We start from the raw sequence: 12,407 nt of genomic DNA, 5'->3' as shown, positions 1-12,407 counted from the left end.
TTCCTGCTCCGGAAATCTCTCTTTGACAGACCTGATTCAGGTTTAAGAACTTATGACTGCTATTCCCCGTTTTTATTTTTAAACCTGCATCACTTCCAGAGCCATTTTAGAAGCTCAAAGTGTTTCTCAGCACATTGCATTTTACATAATTTGGATTTCATTTGGTTTATGGTTGCTTTTCATTTAATTTTTGGCTATGAAACAATGTTCAATAAGGTCAGAAACACTCCTGTGGGTTTTAAAGAGCAATATTTGTTTGATGTACTGACACACAACAATGGCAGGAGTTCATATACAGTATGAGCTCATATACAGTATTTTGGGTTATCACCCCAGTATACTAGCAATGTAAATATTATTTCTGTAATGGATGCAGGTCTTGATACACATACACAAATGAAATCAACGAACCTACTTACTTCTTTAAACATGTGTTGAGTGCTTTGCTGAATAGGCACCTTTTAAAATGAAATTAAAAGTTATCTAGATGTTTTCTGCTTCTTTTTTATATCAAAAATATATAAAAAAACTAAATAATTTGTTCTGATTGTTCTTTACAAGAAAAGCATCAGGTTTTTATTTCCTTCTGTTTGCTTCTACTAGCAGAAAAATATACTATGACCAATTGAAGGCAACAAATACTTTAAAAAATTGGCTTATGCCTTGAATCAGAGGGCTTATCCTTACACCTCAGCAAAAGGCAAGTACTAACAGATGATACAGAACAAAGCATGAGAAAAAACATACTGTGCTTTCTGAGCTCTCTGTCTGGTTTTGAGTCTTTTCTAGAAATGGATGGTTTGGTTCAAGAATTGCTTCACATACAAAGAGCCTTGGTTCACTCTGGTCCCAGAAGTGTCTAATGGGGATGCGACTGTGCAGATCAGGAGGCCCAGTAATATTCCTGCTGGGAGAAGAGAAGACAAATGTGTAAAGTGAGGTAAACAACCCCAAGCTCATTCAATTCATTAATAATAAGGGTTGATATGGAATATCATATTGATATATATGGTTATATATTGGTTTTATATATATATATATATATATATATATATGGTTATCGGTATATATGGTTATTCCATATATTGATATGGAATAACCCCCAAATAACCATTGTATGAATAAGACAATATTTAAACACTAAGAGTGTGATCTGCATGGAAGAAAAACTATTTATATAATGCTTATATCCTGAAGTGCCATACAATGTTAGCACTGTTGGACTTTCCACGAGCTAAAGCCAGATATTTCAAATAGAAAGTCATAGTGTTAAACCATTCTGACCTGTTGCGGGCTTTCTGAGTTCTTTGCAATGGAAGAATCACTTTATTATTTTTCGGTAGTTTAAAAAATAAATGAGCACAGAGAGCCAGTATTTTCTGAGAGGTGCCTCAAGCCTACTGAGATGTGCCTCAAGTCTAAAAGGTTAAGAACCACTGGCTTACATTATACTACCTTCAACCTCAGAGTTGTGATGCTAAGTTGTCTACATGAGCAATCACTACCATCTGTATATCTCATGGAGCCCAAAATATTAGGCATACTTACAAAATCCCCTGGGAAAGATTCATACTATTAACTAGTTGTGATTTTTTAGGAGTTTTGGGTTTTTGGCAAAGCATATAAATGGATAGGAAACTATGAAAAAAAATAAAAGACAGACACTGTTGAATGCATCTCAACTGATAACAGCTGAGGACTTCAAAGACTCCTTTTGATAATAAACAAAACATATTTCGTCTAAGGTCAGACTCAGTCCATATGGGAATTCTCTTGATTCCCTTCCACTCAATTCCAGGAGCCATTAAGGTTTCCCCTTAAATTCCTACATCCTCCTCCAGTGCTCATCCTTCATTCATGGTGAGAAACTGTAGCCTCCTCCAACCCAGTACTGTACACCACTCTGAATCAGACAAGGGAAGGTGTTCATTCAGCTAATGTCCATCTCATTTCCTTCCCTTACCCTATAACACATAACTGCACCACCTGGGTGACTGTCACAGAGCACTGAGGTGCCCTGCTCCCATAGAGGGGAAAACTGCTAGGGAAGAAGCCCTAGCAGGGAATAAGGAGCCCAGCTGTGGGTTGCCAGGGCAACCAGAGAAGGTCAGCTGACCCTAAGGGGCAGGGCCTGGCTCTTATGAAGCCAGAGGCAGTTCCCTGCCAGCAGCCAGAGAGTCAGGAGCTTCTGGAGTAATGATGTGAGAAGCAGCGAGAACTACAGGTACAGCTCGACTGGAGTTGAGCAATGTTGTAGCCAGGCAGCTTATGTTTGAGTTATAGCCAGGAGGCTCAAGTTTGTGTTGCTGTTTGTTAAACCAACTGGTGGTTTGGGTGAGGCTATAAGGGGATGGAGGAGGCCTCATAGGGGACTCACAGCAGAGTGTGAGGACCCCAGCGCCAGCGGGTGCAGCACACGGGGTGCACAGACCCCAGCCCCAGAGAGGGGCATTTGAGAAGCCCCAGGGTGGGCGTGGCAAACCCCAGAGAGGGGAGTGCTATTGAGAAGCCCAAGGGTGGGCACGGAGAGCCCCAGAAAGGGGGCAGCTTTACTGGGAAGCCCAAGGGTGGGCACGGAAAGCCCCAGGAGGGGGCAGCATTGTAGAAAGGCCCAAGAAAAGAGGGCACAGAGCGAGAGGGGGCTGGAGGGAGCCCTAGCACCAGAGGGAGCGTGCAGTAAAGGAAGGAAGGTAGAACGGTAAGGGGCCGAATAGTGAGATAACTGAGACAACAGCGATTCCCATCGGCGAGGCGTGGACTGCGGGGTAGGGAAGGAAGCGCGCGGAGCCGCAGATAGCGCCCCCTAGTGGTGGGGCAGTATAAGGGCAGCCTCCCGCTAATTAATTAATTAATTAAGATCAAGACATGGCAGGAGAGTAGGTGGGCGGTTGGCCCACACACCTGTCTCTGGGGCACATTAAGGGTGGCCCAGAGTGGATACCTGTCACCGTGACACAACCAACTAAACCTTCCATCAGCCTAGTCAACCACATGTTAAACAAGTAGAGAATCCATACTGCTCTTTACATCAATTAGAACTTACACCACAGAAATGCTATGAAACTGATGCTTAGTTTGGACTTCTATTATAAAAGGTTGGACAGCTATTAAAACACAGGAAGAACAAAATGTAGTTTAATTAAGGATATAATATTATGAAGAATATATCCTTCACTGTATAGAAAAGAAATCTTGCAAATTATTAACAAAATGATGTTTTAGTGAATTAACCTTTTTAACTCATTAAAAAGATGATCTCTTCAAAAAGGAATTCTATATAAAGTCACTTATTAGCCACAAGAAGCCTGAATTCAATTCTAGGCTGTCTATCTTTATAGGCTTTCCTTGTATGATCAAGGACTCGATATGAAGTCAAAGTGGAATCTTCAATTTTTGCACTCAGACTTTTATTAAATGTAATCATGTTTTTGTTTCTTATTCCTAATTTCCCTTTTACTCTCAGTCTGTCAAAGCTGGACTTTCAGCATCCTCCTGCTTCAAGATCAGCACCTCATCATTCCAGAGAGAGTGTCATTTTAACAAAGTTGAAAGGCTACAGAAAAAACAGATTTCTACATCCTAGCCTATCTAACGCAGAGGTCTGGTCTCCATGAGAAAAGTTACCATCACTAGCAAAGGATGTACTACTAATACAGTGTTGAACCCAATGCTAATGCTGATTGTCACCAAGAGGTTATTCTGTTTTTTGTATATCGCGTCGCATCTCCAGTGAGACTTACAGCCAGAGATACCAAGTAAAAAGATTTAAAAAAAAAAACAAAACACCACACCAAGAAACTCTTTTCCCTGACCTAGGCAAAATACATTATTACTAAAATTAGAACTAAACTGTTAAAAGCAACACCTCAAAACAAATTACCGATTTTTTTGTTAGTGGTAGGTCAGTGTTGTCTGCTAAGAAAACTAAGGCTCCTATTAATGTTGATAAGTTAAGGCCCTCAAGATTCAGATTGCACTTTCAGAAGAGAGCGGATCTTCCCACCGGGTAAGAGAAGAGGCTTGGTCTGACTGCCTTTCAAGGCAATGCTGAGACTTCTTTCCTTTGCTAATCCTCTTCCTTTCCTTGAAGCACTTAATGATTTTGCCAACTCAGTCAGAATAGAAGGAGCTCAGTTCAGTAAAACATACGTGACTCTAACTACATAGACTTAATCTCCATCTCAGTTTATGAAGCTGGATATCCCTTGGTCCTAAATTCTGATTTCTCTGAATACACCCAACTGACATCTCACACCTTTTCAGCCTTATGCCTTTTCATGATTTGGAATCTTTAATTTTTTTCACTCTATACATCTGAACACTAGCCAGGATATGCCAACTATTTTTGACTTATTCATGAATGAGAGCATCCACATGGGATATGAACATGCTTTAACTTACATCCATCAATTTCAAGCTGTTAGTTGATTTCCCTTCATTTTTCCTGTGGATAGGCTGTACACACAGGCCTGACTGAGCTTGACTAGAGTAGTGCTAGCAGTGTAACATGCCCAGAACAGCCAACTTAGCTCCTGCACTTAGCTCCAAACTACCATGCCCACATTGTTAACAGTACTTAGCCCATGAGTCCAAATCCAGCTCAGTAGTGATCACAAGAAGTTATGGTAGAAGGACAGTCTGGTGGCCTATGTGAAACGAACAGGTGCTCTTAGATGGCACTTCTCTCTCATATATAACCAAAATGTGCATCCTCATTGGGGGCCCATTCAGAGAGACTAAGGCATAAACTGCTATGATAACTAATCTGCCTCCTTGCTTAATGAAGTGCTTCCTCTACACCCAAACTGAGGCACAGTGAGAGAGCCTACATCATTGTAGCTTCTTCATTCAGTATCTGGTCTTCAAGACAAGATACTTCAATTTCCAAATATATCAAGGGTGGGCAAAATACCAGGCTGCATCCAACCCGCTAGGCCATTCTATCTGGCCCACAGGGCCCCTGAATATACATTTTCTAAATTTTTTATCTGCTCCTGGCTGCCTGTCAAAGATGACAGGAGGCAGGGACAGTAGGACCTAGGAGGAGCCAGCAGGAGCCAGCAACAAGGCCAGCCTGGTCCCACCCCACCTACAGGAAGTCTCTGCATGCTGCAGCTTTCAAACTGCTCCAGCACCACATGGATGCATCTCCAGACTGCAGGAGCATGGGGCCCACACTGGTACCCTGGGGCCAGGAGTGGGAGGGGGCATGTGTGTGTCCGTCCGTGCAACGAGGGAAGGGGAGAGAGAGAGAGACAGAGAGTGGTGAGGGATGGAGAGACTCTGTGTATGTGAGCACAGTGAGAGAGTGAGTGTCCATAGAGTGAATCCCACATGCACACCCCACCATACACATGCACCTATACCCCCCTCACTCTGCCATACACACAGACCCCCACACCCACTCACACACCCCAGCCATCCTCCCCCACACACAGCACCCCACAAACCTCATACCCACCCACACCCCACATATGCACACATACATACCCACATACTCCCTCACCCCACACACACCCCCACACCCACACACTAACAGCCCCCCCACAAACCTATCCCCATGCCCCCCACCTCCCCACAATATACAAGAGTAAGACTTCGTTTTATGCTTTTTTGCAACCACCTCTGTGTACACTACACAAACGCATGTAAATCAGGACAAAACTATTTTTTAAAATCACATTAATGAATGTTGTAGATGTTTGATTTTTAGAATATAATTTGGTATTTTTCTGGTTCTGAGATGGCAAAGCCCCTTGCTGAAAGAAGTATTTCCAGGGGTAAGGGGAGGGACATCTGGTGGCAAAGGTCGAGGGTTAAAGGGCAGGACTTCCAGTCACAAGATCGCGACCAGGGGGTGGGGCACCTGTTAAGGGGTGGGGCTACCCATGTGGTCCTCGACAGCTTGCTAAAAGTCAGTAAGCAGCCCTCTGCCTGAAATAATTGCTCTCCCCTGTGATATATCTAACTCCAGCACTTTTCCCTAGTCAATTGAGTGGTTTTTTAATAATATTAACCCTACTGTTTTTAAAAAAATGAAGATGCTCTGCAGTCTAATAGACTGAATACAGAGCAGTAAGCTAGGAATGCCCATATTCTTACTCTAGTTCTGCCAAAAACTTACAAAAGTCAATTTTACTATGTATCTATTGTATCAATACATCAGGCATTTATAAATTGCTGTGATGGGGCCTATGAAGAACTTAGAGAAATTTAGAATTTCACTTGAAGGGTTACCTGTTTGTGCCGCCCTTTGAAAATGTAGAGCATGGACACAGTGCTAAGTATCATTGTAATGGGGAAAGATAACACAAAGGGAAGAAATAAATACTCTCCAGTTATTTTTCTTCTCTACTAGGCCCATTTGAAAGAAGTGTGGGTGGAGAAAAGATTCAAGAAGCAGCAGAAAGACACCTTACCACACTTCTCTAGGGTTTAACTGAAGATAACTACCATATTTACTCAAATACAAACAACATGGGGGGAAAAAACCCTTGTCATATATCTGCATACAAGGAAACCTCATTACCTACACTGCCTATCATTAAACTACTGCCAAAAGCAGCATGTGCTCAGGAATGGAAACCAACTATGAAGTTAATTAAATGTAGCCAACACTAAGCATAGCTATAAAACACATGGCGCATATTGGACACACATGATGATGGGAACCTACCACGAGGCTAGGTTAGTGTAGCCCATCTGAATAAGATATACAGTAGTGACCACTGAGCAGTCCCACTCAGCGCTGACTCTTTTTTCCAGTCATGGTGAGCCACTACACTGCATTCATTCAACTTCTGCTTCACTCCCACAGCTAAGCTGTGCCTTTCTTTCCCATTTTGAATTATTCCCATTTTTTCACCACCCTTAAATATCTGGGAAACATCACCCATCTACATATAAATTTAATATAAATCTCAGTTCTCATGACAAGAACACCCAGTTCCAGTCATGAGTATGGGAGCTAATTAGCACATGGATCCTTTGTAGGAGGTATCTGAAATACACACAGATACTGAGCAGTACTGAGCTGTGGGGTCACCATGGCTTGAAATCCTGTTGACTCTGCTGGGACCCAGCCCAATGAACTACATGGTAAATCATGAGTCTTTTCGCTTTGGACTAATATTGTGCTTAGTTTGCACTATATATAACTAGGTACAAAAGTGCTACTTGAATGTGTGTTTATGGAGTACCTGTGCTAAAACTTGTAGCAATTTCAAAAAGGGTCAAATGCATCAATTCTGAATAAACTAAGTCTATGAGTACAATATGCAAATTACTACAGATACATTTATTTCAAAGCCAGCATTTTCAAATTTGCCCTCCACTTCCATTCACTCAGAGAGAGCAGGATCTGATAGCAAGGAGAGAGGAAAGAGGCTGCAGGGGGAAGAATTTGGAGTGGGAGTGGGAGGCAGAAAGTAAGGGGCTGCTTGATCCACCCAAATTTATTTTCCTTCCCGTAACAGTCGGAGGGGGACAAATTCAAGGCAAACCACCAATAAATAGATTCTATAACTGGAAAATTATGACATTTATAAATTTTCCATATATAGAATCTAATAATCAGGGGGTTATGTTCAGGGTTATCTTATATTTGAGTAAATACAGTAATTCCCCAGCTGAAAAACATGATGATCATTTACATGACAAATTGGGGGAGTTTCTCAATCTTACTGCCATATCTTTTAACCCATGTCTGATTCTTTTTCCATTTCAAACATCTGAAACAAAAGGTTTTTGAGCATTAGCACGGATTCCTCATTGAAAAGAATGCTGATAAAAGAATGAAACCAGAATGGCTCCAATCTCACAAGCTGGGTCTGAAGAATCTGCAATACTGATGCCAGAGGAAGAGATACTGTCATCCCAGGATGATAAGAGGAATAAAAGCCATGAAGGTATTTTATTGTTGTTATTTTTAATAAATGATTTACTCTCTCACTCTCATTTTACAACACTACTCATGCCTGCTTAGATGAATGTCTAAATATCTGTTCAGCTGAATACCAGAAGATGTTGGTGTTCCCTCTTCATCCGGACACTGGCTGAAACAAATTCCCTAGATTTATACTGACCCCTGTTGGGTTACACCAAATGCTACAGATGAAAGTTTCTAATGTTTTTAAGTTTGCCCTATGTTGTACTCATTTTGATAACCATCTAAAATCTAAGGAGCCTAAATCTTGCCCTCCCCTCTCACCAATCAGCTGGATAGTACCAAAAACCTCCAATCTTTTGGTACTATCCAGCTGATGTTAATACTGCATAAACCAGCAGGATGACTGAAGACAAGAGCTTTTAATCCCAAAATGATTTGGAATAAGAAAGATACTAGAAGGTATATTTTTATTGGGTTGGATGGAAATCTGACTATCATTTCACTACAATCAGATCCTTGCTATTGTACGATGCTACCAACATTTTTAACATATTATAGGGTGTAGTTTGGAAATCAAAAATATAAAATCTAAATGAATGTAAGTGTATGTATTCCATGTAAGTTCCTCCCTGAAATGAAATCACTTGGGTATTATGCTTTTCCTTTGAAAGAGTTTCTAGGATGGTCTCCCACCAAGACTCTGCAGAAGTGGACATATCCAACAGACAGCATAACTGTTCTAAGGATCAGATGAGTATGATGCAAGTATGATGTAAGATCTAGAATTTTGAAAAGCGGGGTTCAGGTGTTGTAGGTGCATCATCACCTACAACACAACACATTTTTTTCAGTTAAAGAGAAACCAGAAGATTTACTAATATGCTAGGGGCCCAGTGCTATATTATTCAATTTAAGATCAGAGCAAAAACAAATACAACTTTACTGGGATCTGTACTAATTTGCTGGGCAAAAGCTTGCCCAAAGTTATTGTTTTATTAGTCCTGTAGTCATTATAGTTAAATGTACATGTGATGGGGCAATGCTTGTGACCGGGTCTCACATTGGCCCGCCCACCTGTCTAAGTAGGGCAGTTTGCCCAATCTCTCCTGTCACGCCTTGTTGTTAAAATACTGGTTGTAAAAATGTGAGAGGCTGCCTGTTTAAGACCCCGATGCCTAGAGGTGTACACACGACTCTGACTTACCCTTATTGTGTCCCATGCCTCACAGATGGCATCCTAGAGTTGCGCTTTGCTCTGGCTCATGGCTGAGCCAAACTCGTCGTGGGTGAGCTTCCTACTGAGTTGCATCACATGGCCTCAGGCATCCAAAAATCAACCTTGGCCTCACTGCTCCCTCCTGGGGCTTCCACTTGTGCCCTCATCCTAGGGCCTACCACTCACCAGCCCTGCTCTGGCGCCTCATTACTACAGCCCCTTCCAACTAGGGCCACCGGGACCTTATGCCCCCACATGGGGCTCAGGTGCTTCTTGCCAAGAGTACCTAACCCCAACTATTTACACTGGGCTCAGGTGCCTCCATCTAGACATACCTGGTTTCACTACCCTCCAGTCTTAATGACCCACCGGATAGTGTGGGCTCGGGTTATCAGGCGCCCCTACCCACCTTTCAACAGGGAAGTAACTGGTCTGGCATTTCTGGGGGGGACTGTCCCGCCATGGACAGCCCCACCAGACCACCCTTCCCCAGCAGGCTGCAGTTTCTGATCATGTCCAGGACCATGCAGGCCTACCTGCCCTAGTCTAGTTCCCTCATTAGGGCTCCTGGATGACGTACTTGGCCTCTCTCTCTCTGTGGGCCCAGCTCTCACTCTGACCCCATTCAGATTTCATAACAGCCGGCTTGCTGGCTGACCCCTAACCTCTTTGGCTGTGATGCCCCCCTCATCAAAGCAACCTTCTGCCCTTACGGGCTCTGGCCCCGCCTCTAGGCCAGTCAAGGTGCCAGATAGCTCATCATGGCCCTGGCCTGCCCCTTGCATTAGGCTTAATTGCCCTTAGGCCTTCCAGCCCTGGCCCTTTTGCATTGACCAGTGTGATGGATCAGAAAGTCAGCCTAGCAGCCGCTGACCCCCATACTCCAGAGAGGTCCCTCCTGGGTCTCACCATAGACCCTTCACCCTAATCTGGGTTGGCCTAATGCCCCCACAATGCTGGCTAAGGCCTAGCTCAACTGGGATCACCTGAGCCCCTGGCTTCACCCCTGCTAGACCTACTCAGGGGCTTGCCTGCCCCTTTGTAGGCCTACAAGCTGTTAGCCCCATGCCTAGGTTTGACTTTGCTTTTACTAGGTCCTAGCCCTCTTCCAGGGGCTTGGGACCACACTGGGCCCTCTAAGAACCTCCTACCGTCCTCAAAGTTCCTCCCTTACCTCCAGGGTGTTTCAAGCAGCAGCTCACCTGGATGTTGGTGCTCCCCAGCTACCAGCAGCAGACTACTGGCTCAGCCCTGAGGCCTGAGCTAAAATGGAGGTTTCTCAGCCCTCTCCTCCAATCACATAGCCCAGTCTGTGGCCATGTGACTTTCTCATCAAGGCTGGCCTGTACCTGCTGGTTGCCATGCTGTCTGCTCTCGCCCTTAAAGTGGCAGGCACCCAAAGGTGCTCTGCCACAGTACATCTCTTATTCAGATTTGTAAAACAAAATCTAACCTTCAAAAGAGCACAGCAACCCCCTTGGCTCAGCAGGGAACTTAAGGACATCCTATACCTCAAAAGAGAGACTTATAAAGGATGGAAGGCTGGAAGTACCACCAAGGAGGAGTACTCAGCACTGGTCCGTACCTGCAGGGAGAGGATCAGGAAAGCCAAGGCTGCAACCGAGCTCCATCTGGCTTCACATATCAAGGATAATAAAAAGCCCTTTTTCAGATATGTAGGAAAAAAAACAAGGGTAACATTGGACCTCTGCTGAACAAACAGGACAGCTGATAACCGACACCCAGGAAAAGGCCAATCTGCTTAATGGGTACTTCACATCAATCTTTCATCAGTCCAATGGGACCGCCCTGCCTAGCAAGATGCGGGACAGCCAGGGTGAGGGTGTATTTATATCGGCATCGGTGTTGATCTAGTAAAGGATCACCTTGAGAGGCTGGACACCTTCAAATTAGCTGGTCCTGACAGATTACACCCTAGAGTACTCAAGGAGCTGGCAGGTATCATAGCCCAACCATTGGCAAAAATATTCAAAAACTCATGGTGCTCAGGTGAAGTACCTGAAGACCGGAAGAAGGCCAATGTGGTACCCATCTTCAAGAAAGGGCAGAAAGTAGATCCCAGGAATTACAGGCCAATCAGTTTAACGTCAATTCCCGGTAATATTCTGGAGGAAATCATCAAGGAGACCCTTCTGGATAAGCTGGCTGAGGGCAACATCCTGAGGGTTTGTCTTGGGTAGGTCTTGCCTGACCAATCTCATCTCCTTCTATGACCAGGTGACATATCACCTAGACAAGGGAGAAGAGATTGACGTCATATATCTGGGCTTCAAAAAAGCTTCTGGTCTGGTGTCCCATGACCTCCTCATAGAAAAATTGGCCAACTGTGGCCTCAGCTTCACCACAGTCCAATGGCTGGGTAATTGGCTTTGAGGTCGGACCCAGAGAGTAGTGGTCAATGGTAGCAAATCATCATGACGCTCCGTGTCCAGTGGCTTCCCCCAAGGCTCTGTCCTTGGGCCAGTTCTTTTTAACATCTTTATCAACGATGTGGACATTGGTGTCAAAAAGCACACTAGCTAAGTTCACCAATGATGCTAAACTTTGAAGCACAGCATCCACACCTGAGTACAGGCTAATGATCCAGGCTGACTTGGATAAACTTAGTAAGTGGGCGGATACAAACCTGATGACATTCAATATTGATAAATGTAAGGTACTCCACCTCGGGGAAAAAAAACCCACCGCATACTTATAGGCTCGGCAGTGCTACGCTTGCTAGCACCATGGCTGAAAGAGACTTGGGGGTCATGACTGACCACAAGATGAACATGAGCCACCAATGCGATGTTGCAGCTGGCAAAGCAAACAAAATTCTGGCCTACATCCATAGATACTTCTCAAGTAAATCTCAGGATGTCATCCTCCCACTGTACTCGGCCTTGGTGAGGCCGCAGCTGGAGTACTGCATCCAATTCTAGGCTCCACAATTCAAGGAGGATGTCAAGAAGCTTGAGAGAGTCCAGAGAAGAGCCATGCGTATGATCAGAGGGCAAGAGAATAGCCTTATGAAGAGAGGTGGAGAGCCACAGAACTCTTCAACCTGGAAAAGCACAGGCTCAGGGGGGACCTGGTGGCTGCTTATAAGTATCTAAGGGGTGTACATCAGGATCTGGGGGAATGTCTGTTCACCAGAGTGCCCCAAGGAAAAACAAGAACCAACAGTCATAAACTCCTCCAAGACGGTTTTAGGCTGGACATAAGGAAAAATTTCTTTACTGTCCGAGCCCCCAAGACCTGGAATAGACTCCCTCCAGAAGTGGTGCAGGCACCTACTCTGGA

General features: G+C 44.1%; 1 protein-coding gene across 3 annotated transcripts in view; it reads right to left on the bottom strand.

Annotated features, from left to right (window-relative positions):
- Positions 1-12,407, bottom strand: part of IFT140 (intraflagellar transport 140) — a 182,998-nt gene that overhangs the window by 87,858 nt on the left and 82,733 nt on the right. For 2 of the 3 annotated variants that reach the window (XM_025204179.1, XM_014520225.2), the window contains one exon: positions 748-907. In XM_025204179.1, the coding sequence (XP_025059964.1) occupies positions 748-907 (160 nt within the window). The remainder of the gene's footprint in view (positions 1-747; positions 908-12,407) is intronic. The other variant, XM_014520228.2, reaches the window with a different exon arrangement.

The sequence above is a fragment of the Alligator sinensis genome, unplaced genomic scaffold (genome assembly GCF_000455745.1).
Source record: "Alligator sinensis unplaced genomic scaffold, ASM45574v1 scaffold404_1, whole genome shotgun sequence".
NCBI classification, from domain to species: domain Eukaryota; kingdom Metazoa; phylum Chordata; order Crocodylia; family Alligatoridae; genus Alligator; species Alligator sinensis.
The sequence above is the reverse complement of the archived record's forward strand: the minus strand, read 5'-3'. Positions and strand labels throughout refer to the sequence as shown.